The sequence below is a fragment of the Melopsittacus undulatus genome, chromosome 14 (genome assembly GCF_012275295.1).
Source record: "Melopsittacus undulatus isolate bMelUnd1 chromosome 14, bMelUnd1.mat.Z, whole genome shotgun sequence".
Classification (NCBI taxonomy): domain Eukaryota; kingdom Metazoa; phylum Chordata; class Aves; order Psittaciformes; family Psittaculidae; genus Melopsittacus; species Melopsittacus undulatus.
This window is the reverse complement of record NC_047540.1, coordinates 2,549,990-2,575,060: the sequence shown is the minus strand read 5'-3', so window position 1 is coordinate 2,575,060 and position 25,071 is coordinate 2,549,990. Positions and strand designations below refer to the sequence as shown.

At 54.1% G+C, this 25,071-nt stretch overlaps 1 protein-coding gene across 1 annotated transcript; it reads right to left on the bottom strand.

Moving 5' to 3' along the window:
- Positions 1-23,261: 23,261 nt before the first annotated feature.
- POU3F1 (POU class 3 homeobox 1) lies at positions 23,262-24,805 on the bottom strand. Its single transcript, XM_013131006.3, has one exon. The coding sequence runs from the start codon at positions 24,803-24,805 to the stop codon at positions 23,684-23,686; it is 1,122 nt and encodes a 373-aa protein (XP_012986460.3). The 3' UTR covers positions 23,262-23,683.
- Positions 24,806-25,071: the final 266 nt, after the last annotated feature.

The following is a 25,071-nucleotide window of genomic DNA, read 5'->3' as shown; positions in this document are numbered from 1 at the left end:
CTGTTCTAGTCACTCCCCCCACTCCAGAATCCCTTTAAGTTTCTGCTTTATCTACACAAAGTATTTCACTTCAAAACATACAAGCTGAAGGGCATTGCAAAGGGTGAATTTGTGAATTCAGGCACCACATTAGCCAAAGCTTATTCTGGAAGGGTGCTAGAGCCAGGGAATTGTTTCTGCTGACAAACACTCCTTCCAAAAACTCTGAGTAATTTTCCTTGCTGAGGAGCTGTTTGTGCTCATTGTGCTGCACGATGGGGCAGTGCTGCGCCATGCTAGAACACCAGCATTGCCCACCGTGTTCTAACAGAGATGATACTGAAATGGAGGGACAATATCGAAGGCAGCTGTCCTTTTTGTTGCTGTGAGCTTGTGGGAATGCTGGTAGCTGGAAGGGGGTTTCAACCCAGAACAATGAAGACGCATCCTTGAGCGTCCTGGAGCAGTTCAGGCAAGTTGGGAGAGCCTGGGCGTAAACATTCCTTTTCTTATCTCTATCACTTGTACAACCTCTGCCAATAATAAGCACATGCCCATGCAAGATGGTAAAAAAAAAGATGCTCTTCCCACTTTGGGAGCTCTCCTAGATGAAACACAGCTTTTTACGTGCACAGCTGCAGGTTGTTCCTGCCATTGCAGAGATTCCCAAGCTGGCAGTGATGGGGGAATTTTCTCCTGTGGAGGGTTAAGGGATGCACTACACTTGCTCCCAGCACTGAGTAGGGAGTGCTGAGGGTGAGGTTTTGCCATGTCACCATTCCTGGCGTGCTTCAAACCCAAAGGCCAGGAGGGAAACCGAACACACCGCATGGAAGAAAGCTTCTCCTCCTTCCTCACGGGGAAACAAACGCTCAAGACCGAAACTTCCAACGCTTTTCCCTATGGAAGTTGCTTCTCCCAACGAGACGCCCCCTCTGTGCTGCGGGAAGCGGTGGCAGGGCCTGGCCGGCAGAGGGCAGCAGCGCGCCGCGGCGGGGCCCATGCGGGGCACCGGGGTCGGTTGCGCGTCTCGGGGGTCTCGTTCTTAATAGAACCTAAAGATTTGATACGTGAAATTCCTTGATTTTGAAAGCTCAACTCGGCAATAATGGGAGAAATACAAGGAATGGGAGGAGGGAGAAGCCAGAGCCTCAGAAACCGCCTCAAGTTCATGCAAGAAACCTCCAGGTTCATGTATGGTCTGGGGACCTTGTAATTGGTTTTAAACCGTACATGAAGGTCCCCACGACGATGGGAGTCTTTGAAATGAAATCTCTTTGACTGAGATTTAAATGGATGAATATTTGCTCCTTATCCCTGATGCATTTTACCTGCATCGAGAGGGAAAGGACAGGAAGGAAAATCAGCAATCCCATTGGAAGACCCTCAAGGAATTACTACAGCTGAGAGCCAAAAGGTAACCCCACCAAAACCAACTCAGAATGCCTGCTGCGCCTCTGACCCCATTGGTAGAACAAGTGTTGCAATGGGCACAAATGACCTAATCCCTGGAAAAGAGCCATCCTTTCCTGGTAAAGGAGCAAGACATTATAGGATAAAGCAGGCAGCTGCGAGGCTTTGAGCAGTCCAGTGCTTTCACTATGGAAAATTATAGGTCGAGTGCTATACTGCTCATTCTCCTGGTGGTAGTTCTCATTCCCACTGCAAACTCAGCTACACAACAGCCTCACATTCACTGAACAGGGTACGAGAAGCAAAAGTAGTTCCCTGTCCAAGCCACTTTTCCTTAGGAAAGCCAGGAAGGTCTTGATAAAAGGAAGCCAGAACAGTTACCTCTGTGGTGTTGAGACTTCTTGGCCTCAAAAGCCAAGGTTACCCATCCAGTGGGCTGGGGAGCTGTTTATCACCTTGTGGCCACAACACACTGCAAAGAGCTGCCAGCTCTCATGCACAATCACCTACTCCTGCCTCCAGCGTTCAAGGATTTGGTGGATGCTGATCCCTGACCTGCAGCTCCCAACAAAAGAGTGTACCACCTCAAAGAGTAAAACCCAACCTAGCTCTTATCAGACCAACAACCATCATTGTGTTGTACAGTGTTACTGTGGCTCAGTGTCCGGATAAACACTGTTATTGCTGAAAAGGCCATCACAGGTTAAACACCACACTCCAAAGCAGCTGATTTGAGACAATAGCAAGGACAAGGAAGGGTTTATGGTGAGGTTTGGATTCTCAGCTTCACAATTAACCTTTTGGGGGAAAGTTGAGGGATTTATTCACATAGCAGCTGTGTGCACTTACACAAGTTCCTGTTAATGCTGATTCCACATTTAAAATAATGAGAAAAAAGGGAAAAATTCTGGGTGCAATCACAGAATTACTTTGGGCTGCCAGGGATAAAAACTAGTGTATCAGGAGATAATACTGGAAGTATCATAGAATAATAGACTGGTTTGGGTTGGAAGGGACCTTAAAGCTCATCCAGTTCCAACCCCTGACATGGGCAGGGACACCTTCCACTGGAGCAGCTGCTCCAAGCCCCTGTGTCCAACCTGGCCTTGAGCACTGCCAGGGATGGGGCATCTTACAGGACTGTCACAGGACTTCATCTGGAGCATCCTATGCAGGTCATCAAGGTTGAAGAAAGATTTAGCTCACAGTGGGACACATAGAAGAGCCTCTAAGTTGCAGAAGGGAACTGAGAGCATCTTAGGAACAGGACTAGATACACCGCAAAGAGCCAAACACCTCCCTTCAGCCTTGCTCCTGGTTTGACTCCCAAAGCCCTTAGCTTATCTCCCTCACCCTAAAGCACTGAAATGTTTGTGCAAGGGCCTGGGAAGAGTCAATACCTTATAACTGAACAAAACAGCCAACTCACTCGGCCGCAGTGCATGGTGTAAAGGGAGACATTGGTGGGATCTGCCATCCTCTAGCTGGGCCCTCGTGGGGAAGGACAGAGGGAAACAGCCCCCAGCTATTTTCTGCTTGTGATAATTATAGCATCCGAAGCTGCACCAACAGGTTCTTTAGCAAGGAGATTCCCTGCAGCTTGCAAGATAGAGATATCAAAATACCCCCCAGATCCAGAGCTCCGGTTTCAGGTGACTCACAGTAATACCCTGCCGTATAATAATTTCATGGAATTCCTTGTTCAGGCTGAAGAGCTCAATTGATAATGACTGTCTATAAAACTTAATAGCAGGCTACAGTAACACACTTGCAGGGTTATCTCTAGGCAACTGCACCAATATATTTCCAGCAGCAGAACCATCACCAGCCCTTGGGCTTCAGGGATGATTTCCTATAGGCCCTGTTTTCCAAGCCTGAAACAGACTGGAGACCAGCACAGCAGCATCTCTCGCCCCATCCCTGTCGGGAACACTTGGAAACCCCAGAGCTCTCCTCACTACCTTCCTTCAGCAGAGCAGAGAAGCTTTGATCCCCCCATCCCACCGCCGTGCCCATGTGTGCTGTTCCATGCCATGAGCCCACTCACCAGGAGCCCAGCTCCTGCTCACCATCCCCATCCCGAGGTCGCCATCAGGATGGTGACCCTGGCACAGGCATGGGATTGCAGCCATCTCCAGCTGGCTCTGACTGTCACCAAGACCCTGCTGTCCCCACAGCGAGGTTCAGCTGAGGTGACTTGCCCCAGGGCACCAAGGGGAAAAGGGTGCTGGAATTCCTCTGCTCAAGCCAGCTTCACAGCAGGAGTTGAAAGAGCAGGATGTAAATCAGGAATGACTAATGGTGCCCTGAGCCTCTCTGAACATCCCTTTTCCACAGGCTCCTTGGCCACCCGCACCTTTCCTCACCCGGCTGGGAGCAGGATGAGGGCTGCAAACAGCCAGGAACAGCCTGGGCACACAGTATCATCCCCATCCCCATGCACTTGGATTCAGGCCCCATTTCCCTCTAAACAGAGCATTCCTGCCCAAATTCCATCACTGAGGGATTCAGATGAATACCTGCTGCTGCCTCTGTGGGGGGAAGCCAGACCTGAGAGCAGACCCAGTACTGCACAAGGGGAAAGCAGCTGGTACTTGCTTTGCCATCTCCACCTACCCAAAGCCTTTAGTGCCCTGAGAACACCAAGGTGAGCAGCATTGCTTTGAGCAGGTAGGAGCCCATTATTCAGTGAGATCATATTCCCAGGCTGGCCCTGGCTTGGCAATCCTAAAGGCTGAAATAGTAACTTAGTGCATATAGATCATGATTTACTGAAGCACAAGCCCTGATGCACCTTTCTAGGGAAGCTCTAATTTATTATGCATTGTCATTAGCTGCAGCAGGGCCTTCATTAGAGCTAGAGTTAAGGTCTGTTTTGGCTGCCTCATCAGCATCAGTGAACTGCGTCCCTGCGAGGTTTGATACAATTTAATTAACCTAATTAAAAGCTCTGATTGCAGAGATGATTGGGGTAGAGCCAGCAGCAACTGCATATTTATAACAAGCTGGAAGGTGTGGGACTGGAGCCAAATGATATGCATCTCTAATGAGCTGGTGCTATTGAAGTGTGGATTTGGAACACTAACATTTATTTTTGGCAACAATGGCCAGTTTATCTTCATGATAGAAATGATCACGGCTTGATCACATCTAGCACCGTGCTCCCTGGGCTTCTCCAGCCCAATGGCAGCCCCTCATGAGCACCCCACAGCCCTGCTGCACCTCAACACCTCTGCATCCAGGCAGCCGCAGCATTCCCCAGCTCCTGCCCCACATCCCACAGGATGCAGCACATGCAGCGTGCACAAGCCCTAACCACACACTGCCAGTCCCAGATAAGCCAGGGGGAAGATGCCAGCAGGTTTTCCTTCCTTTCCCTGGCCACCACCTCCTCCTCCAGCCCTCCCATTGCACAGCCAGGCTGGGCTCCTGGGACAAGGGACCTACCTCCATTACCCCTCCAGGCACCACATACTCCATGCTTGTATCTTCTGTTGGGCACCAGTGCCCAAAACCAAAGAGCATCCTGAACTGAAGACCGCTTCATCTGGGCTCCAGCAGCCACTGCAGGGGCTTTAAGGCTTCTGCTGCTTTGGCTGATTGTGCTGCTGGAGGCTGGGTAAGTACCAGCACCTGCCCTGGTCCACCCATTGCAATGAGAGCCCTTTCTCCTGTTTACAGCCAGAGAGACCCCCCAGCCCTTTGCAGCTGTGTTCTGAGGGATGCTGTGTCAGAACTGGCAGCAAAGGGCAGGAAAACCTTGTTTCTGAGCTGCAGCTCTGCTTGACAGAGGAGATGGCAGCAGTGACCCCTCTCTCCCAGTGTTTAAAGACTACAAACTCTATGCAGACCCAAGTGCTCTCAACCCCCAGGACCCACAGGGCTGTCCTGGTGTGGGTCCCAGAGCTGTGCTGTGCCCGCTGTTCCCAGCCCCACCGCCTGTGTAGGACTAGCACCCTGGTTCCCTGCAGCCAGCACCAGTGGGGCTGCTGCATCCTTCCCAGGAGCCATGTCCTTAACTGCCCTTCCCAGTGCCCTTCCCATGGGGATGGGTGTCCTGGAGCAGGGAGTGAGGCAGCAGCATGGGTCAGGGGGTGCTCCCTGCACCCCGGTTGGTGCTCCTAGCCCTGGTTTTCCTCTCGGAGCAGGATCAGGTGCTGTGGGGTTCAAGTGTGCCCAGCAGCACCACTGGGACACCCTGGGCAGAGCAGAGCCTGCTGAGCCGCTTGGAAAATTTGATCCATACTAATTATGCTGGGAAAAAAAAGCCCTTCTGATAAGGAGTGTGAAATGGAAGCGTAGATAATGCTCAGCTCCGAGTGCCATCAATCTTTAAAACTGGAACAATAAGGGAAAACACCGCGGGGCATATGAAGCAAGGTGTGATTCACATCTGCTGCTCCGTGGCCGCCGCCTGATTTATTGGCACAAGGCAACTTTCCTGCACTGTTTCAACAGAGCTGCATTACATAACTGCACAGACTGTTTTGCTTCCCTTTTATCAATCAAAGGATGTTTAATGATCTGCGGCCCTTCCCTGATACAGCTCAGGAGCACAGGAGATGGGTCCCCAAACATAATGGGGAATGGCTTCAAGCTGCCAGAGGGGAGACTGAGCTGAGCTCTTAGGCAGAAGCTCTTCCCTGTGAGGGTGCTGAGGCACTAGCACAGGGTGCCCAGAGAAGCTGTGGCTGCCCCATCCCTGGCAGTGCTCAAGGCCAGGTTGGACACAGGGACTTGGAGCAGCTGCTCCAGTGGAAGGGGTCCCTGCCTGTGGCAGGGGTTGGAGCTGGAGGAGCTTTAAGGTCCCTTCAACCCAAACCAGTCTCCCCCAGTCCCCAGAGTCACCTCTTTCAGCCTGGGTGTGATACTGGCCCATGACAGCAGGGATGAAGGCCACAGCCAGGATGCACTAGTGGGGCAGGACACGGGGGTCTTCTAGGGTCCAGACTGCTCCGTGCCCCGTGGACAGGGGGATGGAGGCTCCTCCCCATCCCTGTTCTCACTGATGCACCCCTTGGAAGCACCCAGGGTACCCATCCTCTGCCTGTGCTGCAGACGCTCTCTAAGGCCGAGCTCTCTCTGTCACCCAGACATCCCACATCTGTCTGCACATTTGATGCCTTCATTTTCAAAAGGCTTTCTCTGGGATTCACTTTCTTGTATTTAAATGGTGGAGTTGCTGCAGTGACCTTTTGGCTGCCTCCCATTGCAGGCCCACAAAGACCTGTGGCTTTGAACAAGTTCAAAGCTTTGCTTCCCTTTTGGCCATACCCCTCAACAGAGGCTTTGGATGGGTTTTTCTCCCACAGTCCTGAAAAGCCATCATCAGAGACATTTCCCCTCACAGGCTCTTTAATATTTACACTGACTTTTTGAATAGATAATATATTCCACCTTTCTTTTAGCCTTTTAAAAGCACACACTCCTTATAGTGCAGTTGGAGGAGGCTGCTGCGTGGAAGCTGCCTTGGCAGGCTGGGAGGACAAACAGAGCTGGGGGGGATGCAGATTGCTCTGAACCACATTCACTTGCCTGTCTGCAGCTCATGGCATCGTCCTGGGGCAGCCACAGACCCGGGTTGGCCCCGCTGAGTCCCACATTCCCTGCTCTGAAAGAGACAGTCCTTAAAACCTTCCTCCCAGTCCTGAGCCCGAAGCTGCTCATCCTGTTAAGTTGGAAGGCAGTCCAGATGCAAACCAAAATGCTTCTAAAAACTGTCCCATAGATTGCCAAGCATCTCATAAAGCCTGGCCATGGGCTTAACTGCATCAAAACCGTGCGGATGCTGTTTGTCAAAACCACTCTAAACCAGGGAGGCAGCAAGCAGCTCACAACCCAGAAGTGTCATAGATGCACTCGCAGATGCTGTCCATAACGTTGTGGATTCCAGACTGCGAGTCCAGGAGGGACTGTCACATCCTGTGTTCTGATGGCCCATGTGCTGCCATCCCCTGTGCTTCACTCCCGGAGCCCAGGCTGGGTCCAGCACCTCCAGCTGGGTTCTGCTGTTTCAGGCTGGAGGAGGCTGAGCCACAGCAGCCTCGAGCAGGAGGTTCACCCCTGCCCAAGGCTTCAGGGACAGCAGAGAAGTGCTGAGGGGAAAGATGCTTGGGTGTCCCCAGGAGTAAAACCATGACCCCAAGGACAGTCCTTGGCATTTTACTTGGATGTAAACTCCTTCCTCGCCTCAAACCTGGTGAACATCTGAACTATAGATGGATGTGAGCAGAGGATAGGCAGAAACACTGATGGAGGCTGCAGGGTACACACTGCCTCACTCCCTGTGGTATGAACAGCCTCTGGGTAAGGTACAACCTCCCGCTGCAACAACGCACATCAGCCCAACTGCTCCTTAGGGCATGAATCCCTCCTGCAGGGCTGGCTGTGGGGTGAAGCCAGGCTGGGGAGGGTGGCCTCAAGTACCCCCTTAGGTGGGCCAGTGATGCCAAGAGCCGTGATGCACACAGCTGCGCAGAGGGGCACATACTTTCAGCCCGTGTTGCCCTAACAAACCAATGTCCCGGGATGCAGACAATAATGTTTTTATGAGACTCTAACTTCTCAACTCAAACGCTCTTTGTAGTGGACTAATAGCCAACACGTGGCCCTTCGTCTCATGCTGAACTTTTGTGGTCCTCCAGGGGGGAAAAAAAGGCCCTGGTGAGCATTTACACTGAGCACTTTGTTCTCACGGAGCTGTAGAGCAAAGAGAATAATGTATTGGGAGCCTCAGTCCCTGCCAGTTTGGCTTCATTTGTCCTTCTGAACTTGCCCTGAGAGATAATGTTTCCTTCTAATCTGCTGCCGTCCACCTACAGCAGGGACCCAGTGAATAATTCTCCCAAACAAGCCTTTATTCTTAAGTCTCTATCTGGCCCTAGCCCTTTCTCCCCCCTTACAGAGTAATTGTTGTGTTCATTACATGGTAATGGCCCAAGCTGTATTCCAGCCCACACTTGCCATGGCCACACAAACAAGGTTCAGGCTGCGCTGCTTTCAGGATAATGCTGCTCATTTGGCATTATTGGAAAGAATGTGCCAGGCATCTGAGCACCAGCAGCTCCCCTGCGTCACATCCCAGCTCTGACACTGCTGCACCCTCCTGCAGCAGCCAGCACAGCCTCCAAAGAGCTGAGGCCTCCTTCCACCCATGGTAATAGGTGACTGTCACCCTCCTATGGGAAGAAGACCCAAGGAAGAGGAAACGAGACTTGCAAGGCTCTGGTTAATGGGACAAATCTGTTCTTTTCTGTTCACGTATTTATGGTGCCCTTTCACAATGATATTGTAATAAGCCTGTGTAAGCTTCACAAATTGCCCTTTGTATCTGGAGGAGATGGGAAGCTCCAGGGGATGAGCAATGTACACACTGAATGCACAAGAAACCCATTATGTAGCCTGCTCCTGGAAGTTGCTCTCTAGGGATATCTGCAATGGGTGCCCCTCTGAAAACACCCAAGGGAGCTTCCTCTGCTATAGAGATATTAGTGCTTATCAGCACTGGCCTTTCAATGGGATAGAGCTAAGCTGAGGTCAGCCCCTGTGGTCAGCCACTGACAGGGAGCTTTGTTCCCAACCCTGCTCCTGAGCTTAAGGAATGGCCAAGGGTCACCCTGCTACCTCCCAGGAAGGCTGAGGAAACCAAAGCCTGTAGACTGTGCTGGCCTCAACCTTGGGGTTGGCTGACAGCGTGTTCCCTTGCTGCGGGGAGGCTGACTCGAGTCATGCCTATTATTTACTGCTAAGTGATTGGCTTAGCTCAGACTGACATTCCCATCCCATGCAAGTGTCATGCAGCCCGTGCCAGCCACGTATGGTGATGCGGGCTGAGCACCTCCACACAGACATCAGCATATACGTGTGCATGCAAGTGTGTTTAGGAGCACGCATGCAGTTGGTGTGTGTGTGCTGCATGCAGTCTGTGCAGGCTGCTCCCAAACTTGTCTATGCACGGCAGGAAAGGTAAGGAAAGAACCCCTCTCACACACAGGTTCACACATGAGCATGTGTATGCAGTAACATGCAAGCATCCACCATACCCATTCGTGCTCAGTGTGGGCACAGGATTCCTCGCAGCTCAGAGCTGGAGATCCTCAGTGCTGTGCACTGCAAACCCCCGTCTGCCCCAAACACCCATGGATACCCCCCTCCAGCCCCATGGCTCAGCCCCTGAGTGAGTGTGTGTGTGAAACATCCCTGCACAGGACAGCCTGTTCCAAGGGAGCAGGAGCACAGGAAACCTGCGCAGGAATGGCAGCGTCCTTTGTGCATCATGAGGGTGGATTCCTGCCAAATTCCTCTGCACCCACTGCCTCTGTTGAATGCGTCAATCACTTCTTGGCAATCCAAGCCCCAGAGGAGAGTTGAGAGGCGACTTGGGTTGTTCTTATTTAAAGGTGAACGGTAGCAAGCAGGAGGTGAGCTCTACCTGCACGGAGAGCAGGGCTGCGGAGCCCTTCCTGCTCCTAAAGGGAAGTGGCAGCAAGAGGCGACCTCCCCGTGGTCATGGACTCCTCCACCTGTGAAATACCCCTGATGCAACTGCCCAAGGAGAGCCCCAAGACCCTCGTGTGTGGGTCTTGGGTGACTGGGAGAGCTGAGGGGGGAGCATCAAGGTGAAGGGGATGCAGGAGATCCCATGCACAGTGATCCTAGTGCCAGTGGACAGGGGATGGGGCAGGCAAGGACCAGACAGCATCACTGCTGTTCAGACAGCATCTGCTGGCTTAGATGCTGCCAGCAGCATCCCCACCAGCTGTTGGCAGCCAGCACGCAGGGGCTGGAAGGGAACTGGTTGCCCTTTCTGGAGCTGAACCCAGGGGAGCAGGCTGGGTGCTCGTCTCCCCATGCTCAACCCCAGCAGCAGCAGTTGGGGTGCTGGGTGGGAAGGTGCTGGAGGCTGGCACCAGGGCTGCAGTGGGGCTTTTGGGAGCAGAACAGGAAAGTCCGGGTGACTCAATGATTCCTGGCACAGGGCATGGCTGGTGCCAGCCGAGCACAGCGGGAGGGAGGAGGACAAGCAGGCAGGGATCCGTAGGGCTTGGGAATGGGGACAAAGGGCCTGGGATCACTTGCTGGTGCTCACCTCAGCACCAATGCTGGTGAATGTGCAGTTGCATCCAGAAAGCTTCTTGCTGCATGTGGACATCAGTGTCCTGAGGGGCTCCCCACTGCCAGGAGCCCATTCCTGCTTCGTGAGCTCCTGGAAAGCCACCGCACACTGGCTCCCATGCAGGCAGCTCCCATCTCCTCGCCTGCTGCTGCTTCCCTTTGCCTCCTCACGTAATCCCTTTGATCTTCACTCCAGGGGCTCCCTGTTAAAAATTAATGCTTTGTGGATGTTGCTGCCCATAGCCTGAAAAAACGGCTTTTATCCCCATTCAGTGCCTGTCCCCAACTCCTGCAGGACTGCTCTGCTCCCAGTTAAACAGATGGGGACAAAACCTTTTGGGCTCTGTGTCTTGGTTCAGAGCACGATGGGACCTGCTGATGCCCCATGGACCTGTGCTGAAGGGAGTCAAGCTGTGACCATGTCCCAGTGCTCAGGCAGGCTCTGCCAGGCCCTGGAGCAGCTCAGTGCCCCCACCAGCCATGCCTGCACCCCCAGGGCTGCTCCATATCACTGAGAAAGGGAGCACAGATGGGCTGCTGGGGCTCACTCCCCTGTAATCAGCAGAAGGGGCAGTGCAGGGGGGATGTGCTGTGCCCTCCAAGCCCTTTCAATGTAGTTTTGTCCCCAGGTTCCTCTGCAGGCAGGGCCCAGCAGCTCAGCTCTCTGACCTGACAAGAGAGATGTGAACAGCAGTGATTTCCCCAGCACCCTCATGGGCATCCTCAGCCCCGGGGTCTGCCCCATCCCTTGAGCTGCCCTGTGCTGGGGGAGCCGCTCCGTGCAGAGCCTCATCCAGGAGCGGGGCTGAAGGCACAGCCCTAGGGGAGCAGAGCCTGGGAACGGCCCTCGCTCCTGTCCTGCCGGCTGTGTTGGGAGGGCAGGGATGCGGCGCCCAGGGCAGCAGGCTGGGCGCAGCAGGAAGTCGGGCTTGCCGAGCTGGGTGTGTGGGGATGCTTGTCTGGGCTCCCAAAGCATTTTCCAAACACTTTAATTATAGTGATTTATATGGCAAAAGTGTGGGGGCGAGAGCTTGGGAAAGGCATCAGCAGGTTTGTTCCGAGGGCTCTAATCAGAGGTGATGGGGGGGGGGGGAAGGGAGGGTACAGCACTGGAGCACCTTGAACTGCAGCATCAGGACAGGTTTGAAGGATGCAGAAGCTCCCAGCATGGCAGGGATGTGCTGGTGGCATCCCTGAGGCCTCTGTGCATTACATGCTCCTATGGGAACAGCAACAGGAGTGTCACCAGAGGTTCTGAGCCTGTCCACTGTGCTGTTCCCGAGCCAGTGTCTGCAGCACTGGGCTTCCCAGGAATCCTTCCCCACCTCCGGTGGGACTTTACACAGCTGCAATCAGAGGGGCTGCAGCCAGCCCCATGCACAGCACAGGCAGAGGGTGAACACGAGGACAGGAGGCACATGAGGGTTTTTAGTCGACAGTAACCAGAAAAGGATCAACAATTCAACAGCAACTCAGCATTCACAGAGTCCTACAATGGTTTGGGTTGGAAGGGACCTTAAAGCTCATCCAGTTCCAGCCCCTGCCATGGGCAGGGACACCTTCCACTAGAGCAGGGAAGAACCTGTGCCTAAGAGCTCAGTCTCCCCTCGGGCAGGTTCAAGCCATTCCCCTTGCCCTGTCCCTACAGGCCCTTGTCCCAAGCCCCTCTCCAAGTTTTCTGGAGCCGCTTTAAGTACTGGAGCTGCTCTAAGGTCTCTCCTTAAGGAGCCTTCTCTTCTCCAGGCTGACCAGGAGCTATTCCCTTTTTGGTATTACCTTGAAAAGCAGCAACCTCTTCCATTCTCCTTCTGTCCAACACTCCCTTCACCCCCACCACGTTACACACACTCACACGCACCCACAAACAGTTTCCTGCAGCTCCTTGGGTGCCAAAGAGCCCCCGGTCCCTGCAGAGAGACAACAGCTCCCCAAGCCCGGTGAGCATTGCAGGGCAGCAGAGCCCACTTGGCAACCTCAGCCCCTTCCAAGCCTGCCTTGCTCCGAGGATGCTGTCGCTGCTGCAGAGCCCTGCTTACACCGGAGCACACAAGAGCTCTCTCGGGCTGCTGCTGGCACCAGCCTGGCCCTGGGCACAGCACGGTGTGAGCGGTGGCTGCAGCGCTGGCAGCATGGCCGGAGCACACATCACCCTGCTGCAGTCCTGCTTCTTGGCCTGTTTGCTGGTAAATAACCTTTTCCTGTCCTTTTTGACAGTGATGTTTATTGATGTCTGAAATCCCTCACAGCCAGGTCTGCCCTCAGAGAGCCGAGGTGCTCCACGCATCCCATGGCCAGGAGGGGGGAGAGGGGCAGAGCCAGCTCCGCTTCATCAAGATGCCCACAGCCTCCCTAACAGCTCCCAGGCATGTCAGGGTGGATGCTGGCAGCATTCCCCAGTGGAAACACGGCATTGAAAGCAGGGGAGTAAAAGAGGGTACTTTAACTATACATACCTCTGCTTCCCGAGGCGGCTGCTCCTGGCTGTGCAGGCAGTGCTGAGCATCCCCAGCCTCTGCTCTGTGCTGATGGTCCTCTCTCCTAGGAGTGTGGGGCAGCAATCCCAATGGCACACTGCTCACCCTCAAAGCACATTAGTGTGTATAGAGGGCAAAGAGAGACAAGCCAATGGTAGCAGGATGCTCCCTGATCTCACCACCAGCCCAGCAGTGAGGACAGGGAGCACCAGCCAAAAGGGGCCAAACCAAGAGCTCTCACCCAAACTCCCACCCTAAGGACATTGCACTAAACCCACATGGACACTGGGTGGCAAAACACCCTGCCCCACCTGGGGAGAATCTGCTGATTAAGGGATAAGCAATCACTTCTCTACCCACAGCCTCATGTTATCACTTAATTGAATGCAATTGATTGAGAAGCTAAAAGCAGCCTCGGCTTAGAGCATTGCAGATGGTGGCTGAGAGCAGGGCAGCATACTGAACCCTTAAAAGCATTGGCATCAAGGGCAGCCACAGCCTTGCCCTCCTAAAGTGTCTCACGTATCTTTATTATGAGTAGGACCCAGCAGCAGGGCGGTTCCAGGGCAATATTATCTATCATGCTTCAAGTCTGCACAAAAGCCTCTTATTCTTGCCCCCTCTGCCCTCAGTGGGCAGCCTCTGTGCCCACAGGGATTTCAAGGGAAGGAAGTGTGCATCTGCAGGGCTCTGTGGGGGCAGCCTGGCTCTTTAGTGGTCTAACCACTGGCCCACACTGCTGGGAACGGAGCCCAGGAGCTGCTATGTGTGAGCTCTCAATCAGTGCTGGAGAGGGGGACATCCAAGAGCAGCTCTACCACAGCTGGGGGCAGCCTTGGCTCACCTTGCCCTTGTCTATCTGATTTGGTTGTTTCAGGCCCTCAGCGCTGACATCCCTGCAAACTTCATTAACTCTGCTACTTTCTTCCCCACTAATTAAAAGCAGATTACAGCCCATGCACACTGCATGCTCCGCAGTGAAAGCTGCCTGCTTTCCCACTCTGCTCGCTGGAGCCTTTTTGTCACCAAAGCAATCTATTTGGCCTGGTGAGCTGGAAAAGGTCTGCAACCCTGCAGAGACCATGGGGGTACCTGAGGACCTGGCTGGATGGAGCCTCACCTGGACTCAACTCCTCAGGTTCATGCCAGGATCCCCCAGGGCCAAGAGGAAGAGCATCAGTGCAGCATCCCAACAGCCTCACCATAAAGAGCCTTGGGACAGCGGAAGAAGCACCCCATGCCAGCCCTTGCCCCGTATTCCCTTAGCAAAGCCATTACACATGGATTATTTTCCTTAGGGAAACGGTAGAGTTTCTGCAAGAAGACAGGACTTCCCCTGTGGCCCTTGTGCTGGTGCTGGCAGGAGTCACATTCGGAGTCATACATCATCAATGGAAGGTATCTAATGATATATTGCCCTAATACATCACCATAGCAACAGTGCTCTAATAATGTATTATTCTAATGTGTTACCCAAGCGCATGTTCCTCCCGATGATGTATGGCTGGGATTGTTGTGCCCTGCCAAGCCCAGATGCAACAAAGCTCTCCTGCCTGCCAAGCACCCCCCTTGGAGCTCAGGTGTGCTCAGCCCTCCTCTTGTCACACTGGGGCAGCCACCCATGTCCTGGGCTGCATCCCCAGCAGCACAACAGCACTGGCACTGGGTGCCCAGAGAAGCTGTGGCTGCCCCATCTCTGGCAGTGCTCAAGACTGGGCAATGCCTGCAGAGTTTGCTCCCACCTTCATGGGCATCCTCAGGGACACTACCTTGGCACCCAAAGGAGGAGGAACTCCTGCACTGAGCGCACATCAAGGCTCATGGCACTGCACTGCCCAGGGAGCACACACCTGAGGACCACCATGGTCCTCCCTTTCCCAGTGTCTCACTTGTGGAGCTCTATGAGACGATTTGCAAAGGGCAGGAGGGGAAGCAGAGGCCGGTTTGTGCCTTTCTCCAGCCCCTTCCAAGGTACCAGGGCTGCACAGCCCCTGGGTTTGCTCATTGACAATGAAAATACCAGCTGGAATTCTCCTGCTGCCCGTTACAGGGACAGCATTGTTCGCAATCCACACTATCTTTTTGACCATTCAAATGCCATCAATTCAGTCACCCCAGTGCGTAGGACAGTTATCTGAAGTGTTTTCCCAAACAGCTCAGTGACTATAGAGCAACAATTCATGGCATTGCTCGGGGACATCTGTGCGAAGCAACGCGCAGCAAAGAGCCCTCGGCCAGCTCAATGCTCCCTGTGTGGACCCCAGATTCCACAGAGGAGCAGGGAAGCCGGCGGACAGAAAGCCTGAATGAATGGCAGGAGAACTCATTCCATCTATGCAAGTCCATGCCAAGCTGCCTGTGCAGCTGCTGTCAGCTCTGCCCCTCTGTGCACACATGGAAGGAGATGTTACTGTGCCCGGAGACCAGCAGCCGCTTTCTGCACGGGGATCACAGCCACTGGTGTTCACCATAGCCCATATCAGGGGCAAATCCTTCCCAAGCACTGCACAAGGAGCCAGGCTTAGTGGGGGGCTCTGTAGGATAGCACTCACTGTCCCTCTGCTCCGAGATTCCCAGGCCTTGGAAGAGCCTAGAGAGTGAAAGCTAACTACCAGCTTAAAGCTAATGACACCTATGGCTTATTGCTCCATTGACCGTAAGAGGAGCAGCAGCACTGTCATTGACCAACCTGAGCCCCAGCCTGGCCAGGGTAGGGCTTGAGCACATGTGGGGCTGCTCCATCTCCCCAGGGCTGTGTCACTGCCCCTCTGCTGTGGACAAGCCTTCTGTATGGGGTGGTCCAAGAGATGCAGGATGCTTCCCTGTGCTGCATTTGCAATGCTCCCGAGCTGCATCTGAGCAGATTCCAATCTCTCAACATTCCAAGGGGACAGCAGTGACAAATTACAGCATCTGCGGCAGAGAGAAAGGGAACCAGAAGGACTGAAGGAGGAATGATTGTGTTATCAATAACGTTTCCAATAGCTGATGGATGAGGACACCCAAATAATTTTTAAGGTTTCAGGAGAAACCTTCCAAATGGCAGCACAAAGGCAAAGGATGCATTAATCCAGGGGCCTTGAAGGGAGACCTCCAGGGATGTGCACAGCAATGCCAGGCGCAGGCAGTGTTTGTGCTCAGCATCATCCTGCGGATAGCCCGTTAGCAACAGACAAGGGACCTCTTCCTCCTCCCTGTGAATACAGGAGTAATCCCGAGAGCTTCCCAAGAGGGATGAACACACAGACATGCTGCTCAATGGGACTCTTCCAAATTGCTGTGGTTTTTCCCCATCTTCGCTCCCCAGGGCTCAGTGTGAATGGTCACCAACAAGCCCTGCAAACAAGCAGCTTATTGAGCCCACCAAAACCAAAGAGTCGGGAACATCAAGGAAAAGATCACCTCTGGATTCTCCGGAGCACTGAATGTGCAGTGACACAGACCCATTCCCTGCACCAGGCAGGGTGCACCCCTGCATCCCAACCACAGCAGGACATCCTGCTGACAGCTCGGTGCTGCCATATGCCAGAGCCAGCCTCGGGAACGCTCCCATGCTGCAAGCGTTACAGACAGCATCGTTGTGTGCTGAGCCCTGGCACATCTCCAGGATGGGGTTGCAAGGGATAATCTGTAGATTGAATGTTAATGAGTATTATTGCTGGTATCCGGGAGCTCACCCCGTTGCCAACTGCACAGCTTTAGTTCTCCCTCTACACTTCCTATACCCAAGAGAAAAGGCAATTCCAGCACAGCTGATGATGCAGGAAGCTAATTGAAGGCACACAGGAAAAGGGGATCCTTTCTGTGCCCAGCAATGTCACTCCCTCCTCCAACTACTCCAGTACTTAGCTATGGGATCCTTATTCCACCTCATCCCACCAGTCCTTCCTCTTGCAGACTCACCGTGCTTCAGGAGCCATCCCTCAGGGGCTGTACCTGGAGGTTGGGAGCAGGCATTGAGGGCATCGTTAGTGACAGAAACCTTTCTTTAGCTCTTTGTGGAGAGGGAAACACTGTCACTTCTGCAGCCCTGAACCACATTCACTGCTGTGACTTGGGAGCCTTTTTGTGTGGAAGATGGGCTCATGCAGCAGCTTACCTGGGAAAACTGCTTCAGGATGCTCCCAGCACAGGCCAGTGCCCCCCTGGAGCTCCAGTGAGGACCTTCACCCTCCCCACCGGGCAGGCTGGCTCCCAGCCCCTCAGCAATGCACCGCAGCCCACTGTGATTTATGTGGCACTTGTACAATTGATGCGCTTTGTGCCTGGGGACAGTTAAATGGTAGCTCTGTCATTAGTTTAAGCAGAGGTTAAAGGTGATCAATAACAAGGGTTTCATGCCCAATTGATCACCCTTTGCTATTTATTTCTGCCTTTTGCTTCCCGTCCCATGGTGCTTTTAGAAATAGTAATTAAAGACATAACAAGTGTTCCACTAAGCAGAATATCAAACACTCCAGGTAGCAATTCAATACCCCCCCCCCATGCTGCTGACCCCAACACCAGCAAGGCTGAGCCAGCCTCTGAGGCTGCTCCTCTCCCCCAGAGCCAGAGCTGCGCAGCTGGAACCCAGCACATGGAGATGCTCATTCCACTGCAGCAATGTGGGAGCAAACCCCCCCATTCACACCTGCCAGACAGGGAGCATCTCCCACTGCTTTTTGCCAAGGTCCTGGCAGCAATCCATGGAAATTCAGCCTTGCAACTTAAGGAAACATTTACTGCATTGCTTCTTGTGAGGCAAAAACACTGGGAGAAGACAAAAACACCCCGAAACTTCCTCATCATCCTGGAGGAAATCAACAGATCTCGGAGTAAAATCCAAGGGCTCCAATCCTGGTTTAGAGGAAAGCAGCAAATCTGATGACCCCCTCCTGTAGCGCAGCTCCCAGTGCCCAAACTGGTTTATTTGAAGAGAACACATTGTAAAATAATATAAAAATACATCATTCAGCACTTGACTGACAAAACCTACCCCAATTTAAAGCTAATCATACATTTTAAAAGTACATGGAGCCACCTGATGTAATGGCCTCACTCCTTCAAAGCAATGAAGGCCAGGTTGGACAGAGCCTTGGGTGCCATGGTTTAGTGTGGGGTGTCCCTGCCCATGGCAGGGGGTTGGAACTGGATGATCTTCAGGTCCTTTCCAACCCAAACTATTCTAGGATTCTATGATTGCAAAAGATGCAGACACAGCCATCAAATTCACTCGGCTGGCTACGGAGTTAAGATCCAGCATCACCTCCAAGCTGTGCAGCCTCTGGGGTGAGTGAGAGGCACTGATACATTGAGCTGCAGGCAATGAAAAACTGCAGGATAAACTTCCACAGGGAAAAGAAGTAAAATCCCTGCAGTGAAATGAGAAAATGCCCATTGACTTTCCCACACCTTTTATCATGGACTGGGTCTGGTTGGAAGGGACCTTAAAGCTCCTCCAGCTCCAACCATGGGCAGGGACCCCTTCCACTGGAGCAGCTGCTCCAAGCCCCTGTGTCCAACCTGGCCTTGAGCACTGCCAGGGATGGGGCAGCCACAGCTTCTCTGGGCACCCTGTGCCAGCGCCTCAGCACCCTCACAGGGAACAGCTTCCTAAGATGATATTTTTCCTATCAATCCCATAGTGAGGTGCCTCTCAAGGCCCTCAGCTGCTGTGGCTACAGCTCCCAGGACAGGGCGCTGAGCAGCTTCCGCTCCCCGTCCATCTTTCTTACATACATTGACAGACAATCCAGCTTGGAAACCTCATGGAATTCTTTGGCTCTGGGGACTCAGTCCGTAACCTGGCAAAGCAGTCGAAAGGGATTGCCCCTGCGGAGCTGCAAGAAGGCAATGTGTCCATGAGGAAACAGGACCTTGCTGCTGGAGGTGTCGCACAGATGCCTTTATCCAGCAGAATGCTCCGAAAGAGAGGTGGAAAGGAGGAAAAATCAATAAAAACTCATCTTTGGCTTAGCACGGACACCATTCCCCTCTGCAACAAACGCTCTCCGCAGTGGATGAGCCAGAGCACTGTGTAACTAAACCACTTACAAGAAAGAACACTCATTTTGACCAAGACCAAAAGTAATGTGCTATTAAGGAACATGAAATATTCCTGAGGTCTGATCCAGCATGCACATTATACTTGCTGTATATACATATATATATATATATATATATACCATGTGCTTTCACGCTGCCTTGTCATTCCCATGCTTAGCACAGTTGGTTACACGGAGAAGCCGGCTCTCACTGGTTCCAACTGAAACCAGGGGGAACTTCCATGGGTGGAGTTTACATGGATGAGGGAGGAAAACCAGGGCTCACGGGCAGTGGGCTGCAGGTGAGAGCTGTGCATGCACACAGTTACCCTCAGCACCAAACACCGAGTGGGAGAGATGCTGAACACCCATAAATCAGCTCAGCAAAGCGCAGCAGGAGCTCCCATGAAAGGTTTAATGAGCTCCTTCTCTGTGTCTTTCCTATGGACACACGTACACGGGAAGCAGAGGGATGATGCTGAACAGAGCCCATCTCCTATTCACTGATGTTAAGCATGGAGAAATCCTGTTCTCTGGAGCTGCCCATGGCAGGAGGGTCTGCTGGGCCCTGGCCAGCATCTCTCTAAGCAGCAGTGTTAACCTCAGTGAGACCAGGCACTTGTCTATGAACATTCAGCATTTGAAACCAAAACTGAGCAAGCCCTCAGCTTACTCCTGCCCCTGCCTGCAGCTGCTCTGCCCGGATGCATCCCGCTGCCAGGAGCCACCACACTCCTGTCCTGAACACATGAGACAAGCTCCAGGCACCAGCTTGGGGTCTGCTGGCCAGGATGTGCTAATTCTCCGCAACCCCATCATAAGAAACAACACCAGGCAGTGAAGAAGCAATTCCACAGCTGTGAACATCGGGGGGACGACCCAAGCCTGTTTCCAATACCTGTGAAATAACACGGCTGAGTTTTCCCGGTGCTGATCCAGCTCCAACCAAACAACAGCAGCATTAGTACACAACCACAGTCTACACAAAGAGCATTAGCACAGAACTGAAACAGATACTCAACCAGAGGGTGCTGAGAGCTCTCCTTATGGGGGAGAGAGCAGGCAGGGATGGGTAGAGTTAGGAAGGAGATTCCGAGGTGTTAACGCTGATGCTCCAAATTGACATGCAAAGAGCTGAGCGCGGTTCCAGTGCTGCTTCGGCTGTGAGGGGCCGGTTTGCACCGCGGCCCTGTGCCGGGGTCAGGCTCCGGGGGGATGGCAGTGAGCAGAAGAGACCGGATTCTGTTGGAAGTGCAAGATGAAGAAGCATCAATAATTACGTGTGACTGTGCCCAGCCAGGCGAGCTGCCGCGCTGCGGCCACTTCTGTTCTGTCACAGAGCGAGCGCTCCCTGCTCTGGCAAGTGGCAGCAACCATGGCCTGAGACAAGAAATGGGGAAGGGAAGTTGGGCACTGGAACGCCACAGCCTGTTCCCAAGAGCATGGGAAAACTGAGCAGCGACCGTGCTGCTTTTGGAACGTAAAAGGGACAAGGAAGGGAAGCAAACCCCTGCTGAAGAGTGTCCGGGTACCGCACAGAGCAGTGATTTCCTAAAGCGCTGCTCACCAGTGTCTAAACCAGCAGCATCCTGCTCCGGGAAGGAGGCACCAAACAGCCTGTGCCCAATGTGGGAAGCACTGGGCTCACCTCAGGGCTGGGTTTGCTCAGTGCCAACTGCTCCAGCTGGGCAGAGAGCCCTCAGCCACCACCTCAGCTCTCCTCACCCACGCAGGGTTTGACTCCACACTGCATCGGCCTCTCTGGACCGCACACAGTGCCCGGTATGGGCAAGGCAATTGGGTCACCACCAGCCCAAGTGCAAGGGCAAAAGTGATGCTGCTCTGAAGAGCATCTGCTGGGACCAAGCAGTGCCCAAGAGTGAAGAGCTCCCACAGTCCGTTTACCCTTGGGTTACAAGGATTTCACAGCAGCACAGACCTAAACCCCTCTAATATCACACATAACTCTTTTATCTACACTTCCTACCTTGCATATCCTACTATTAACTTCGTGAATTGTTAAATAACTACGTGCACATCTGCTTTTCTTTACTGCACAGACATCACAGTCCTACCTTCATGGGCTTCACTGCTGGTGTAGTAGGATGAGCTCATACTTCAGTGAGAAACAACCACCACCAAAAGAAATAAAAGCATCCCCCTGCAGTAATTGCTATTTAATCCTTGACCAAGAACATGAACAACTTACTCCCAGAGAGGCAAACCTTTGGGGCATTTGGTTTTCAGAACGGCTGAGCACCGCGGTGCTGCAAGAATAACATCTAGAAAGTGTGTTTTATTTCTGCTGCTCAATAGCATGAAGGAGCTAATGCAGTGGGGCTGCCAGCGCCTTATCCAATCTGACAAACCCAACAACCCAAGGGTGCTCGTCCTCCCCAGCACTCACTGCACATCTCATCCATTACGAGAACGCAATGTGAACACTGACCCTTCCCTTCTAAGTATCAATACAAATCCTGTTTGCCAGCCGGGCTGGTTCAGAAGAGCTACAGAGAAGCTCAATGCGAACGAGTTTGTTTCTTTAAAGAATACAAAACAAACCCTCTTTTGTTCATTTCCGATTCAGTTTCTTCTTCCCTCAAAGCCTGGCTACCACACAGAAATTCCTCAGCACAGGCTGCAGTTACAGCATTTCCGAGCGCCAAACAACGTGCGTGTGAAAGACACAGAAACACAGCTCAGGAAAGGTTTGCAGAGTCAAGAATTAATTTAAATGCTCTCATAATACATTAACTCAAACCCTGAATCCTCAGGCTCCTTCACTGGAGGCGATCACCTCAGCTACTGCAGCCATTCAGCTATTTAGAACTGAGTAAATAGCCGGTAAATACAGCCGAACTTCTGGAATTCAGCACCGCGACACCAGCTCCAAGTCTGAGCCTTTCCACAAAACCCAGCCTCCTTACAAGAAAAGGACTCTAAGTCTGGAACAAAAGCTGACAAAATGCACAATGCACATCGAATCCTTTAAGGGAGATCTCTTATTATGCTCTGCATGCCAAGGGACGTTATTAATACACCAAACCACAGCATTTTGCTGGTTTACTTGTACCAAATGCGAACCATTGCTCTCCGTACTTATGAGCATCAAACATGGCATTTAAAGAAATAACTGCTCAAAGTGACTTTATTTTAAACCCTCGAAGATCAGTTTACCAGAATCTCGGAGAACTGAAGCATTTTGTATCAGCTGGTGTGGAACAGCCACACTGAGAATGCGATAGTTTATAACGTTACCTATTGCAAAGGCAGAGTTAAATCAGACAATTATTACACCCCCCAAAAGGCACCAAATGCACCAAAATCAAAGAGCAGCAGTGAAGGATTCCCGGGGTCAATTTCCAAGGATCAGTTTTAGGGATACATTTTTAACAGAGCAGATGTATCCCACAAGAATTCTGCCCCCGTTCCCGTGCAGGCAGCGCTGCCACCACAAAATCCCTTTCCAACCTGCTCTTTTATAACATCTGGACCAAGAGGCAAGCAGGGAAACTGCCGGCTGCCAGATGTTCAAATGCGTTAAGTTCTCTACAAATAAAAAGGAAGAATTTGGTGCTTTACGACGCGATTTTGGCTGTTTCATCCCTGCAAGAGCTCTGCACAGGCACACGTTCCAAAAGTTCTCCCAACACACAGAACACCGCGGCAAGCAAAGGACCCTGCAAAGGCAACCGCGGTCCTCACATGCGACTTTTCCTGACGTCTGCTGAAAGGGAAGGGGTTTAAAGCAGAGCTGCGAAGTGATTCTTGCAGGAAGAGAGAACGCAAGGAGTAAATCTGCAGCCTTTTCTTGGTGTAAGCGCGAAATATGAGGGCAGGAAACCCCGGAAGGGAAAACCGGGGGGATCGGAGAAGCGGAGAGGGGTTTGAGTGGCAAGAAATGAGGAGTTTTCTCAGCTATACCAACGCACATCGCTTACCCGGGCGACAAACGGGAGGGAAGTTGCGTTTCGAAGGTTTCCTGCTGGCACCGCAGACCGCAAAAAGTTACGGTAAAGATGGGTAAAACACCGTGAAACCACAACCTGCGCGCTCCAGGGCTGCTCCCGAGTTCCGAGGCTGGGTTTTGGCCGTCCGTGCCTGTGCAGACCGACCACAAGACAACGGAGAAGTCCCGTTGAAGTGCCGTTACCGGGGAAGGGGGGACGGGAAACGCCGCCGGGCTAAGGGGGAGCAACGGGGCACCCCAGAGCTGCCCGGCCCCGGTTGGGCGCCCGCAAAGACGACACGAGACGGGTTCCTGGGTAAATGGTTTATGTAAGTAATAAAATATTTACTATAACATAAATAGAAACGTACCCTCGCAGTCTACATTGGTTTTGCAATAAAGATACAAACGAAAACCGAAACCCAAGGGGATGGGACCGGACCGAACCCACCAACGGGAGGGGGAGAGCTCCGCGCACGGTTAGAAAATAAATAGAAACGGGCCGGGAAACGGTACCGAAGCGTCCTCCGGGGGAGCCCGGTCGGTTCGGGGGCGCAGGGAATAAATTAGAGATCGCAAACCTTTGGCTACTGCTGCTGCGGCCGCGGCGGCTCCGGCGCGACCGGTGAACGGGCGCGGAGCGGGGCGCGGAGCCGGCGCGGAGCGGCCGGGCCAGTCTGAGGAATAAATTAACGCGCGACGCCCGCGGCCGCTCCGCCGGGGCCGGGCAGTCACTGCACGGCGCCGGGCAGCGCGTGGTGCAGCGGCGACGTGTCCGCCTGTGCGTAAACGTCCTCCATGGGGGGATGCGGGGCCCCCGCCGGCGTCATTCGCTTCTCCTTCTGCCGCCGGTTGCAGAACCAGACCCGCACCACCTCCTTCTCCAGCTGCAGGGAGTCCGCCAGGGAGGTGATCTCATGCGCCGAGGGCTTGGGGCACTTGAGGAAGTGGTTCTCCAGGGCGCCCTTGACGCCCACCTCGATGGAGGTGCGCTTCTTGCGCTTCCGGCCCTGCGCCGCGATCTTGTCCAGGTTGGTGGGGCTGCCCGTGCTGGAGTCCGTCTCCTCCAGCCACTTGTTGAGCAGCGGCTTCAGCTTGCACATGTTCTTGAAGCTCAGCTGCAGCGCCTCGAACCGGCAGATGGTCGTCTGCGAGAAGACGTTCCCGTAGAGGGTGCCCAGCGCCAGCCCCACGTCGGCCTGGGTGAAGCCCAGCTTGATCCGCCGCTGCTTGAACTGCTTGGCGAACTGCTCCAGGTCATCCGAGCTGGGCGCGTCCTCGTCCGGCGGCTCGGGCGGCCCCAGCGGAGGCGGCGGCGAGGCCGCCAGTTCGTGCGCTGCCGCCGCCTCCTCGGCTCCCAGCGGGTCCCGCAGCCCGTGGTGCAGCGCGGGCGCCGGCGGCCCCAGCATCCCGTTGAGACCCGCGTACGGCTGCGCGTAGAGCAGCGGCTGCCCCGACGGCGGCGACATGGGCGGCAGGTGATGCGCGCCGCCCTGCGCCCAGCCGCCCGCCGCGCCGCCCGCCGCCGGCTGGTGCACCAAGTGCGGCCGGTGGTGGAAGGCGGCGGACAGCTCCTCGCGGGGCCCCGGCGGGCCGCCCTTGGCGTGCTCGGCGGGCGGGAGGTGCGCGCCGCCGCCGCCGCCTCCGCCGCTGCCCCAGTCCGTGCCGGCGCTGGGCAGCCACTGGTGATGCGCCAGCCCGACGGCGTGTCCGGCGGCGGGGGCCAGCCCCTGCAGGTACTCGTGGTGCATCATCTTCTGCACCTCGCGGTACGTGGTGCCCTGGTGCAGGCGCTCCCCGTCGGGGTGCATGAGCGCTGCGGAGCGCGGCAGGTACTGCGCGGCGGCGGCCATGCCCGTCTGCGCTGCCCCGCGCCGCGCCGCGCTTTAGAGCCGCGCGCCGGGGCGCCGCGCTCCGGCCCCGCCCCCCGAGCCCCATTGGTCCGCCCGCCGGCCCGCGCCGCTCCGCCATTGGGTGCCTCCCGCCGGCCCGCGCTCCGCTCTGCCATTGGTCGGCGGAGGGAGGCCGCTGGCTCCTGATTGGCCGGCGGAGGAGCTCGGCGGGGAGGGGAGGGAGGGGAGCCCGCGTGCAGCGCGCGGGCGGGGCGGGCGCTGATTGG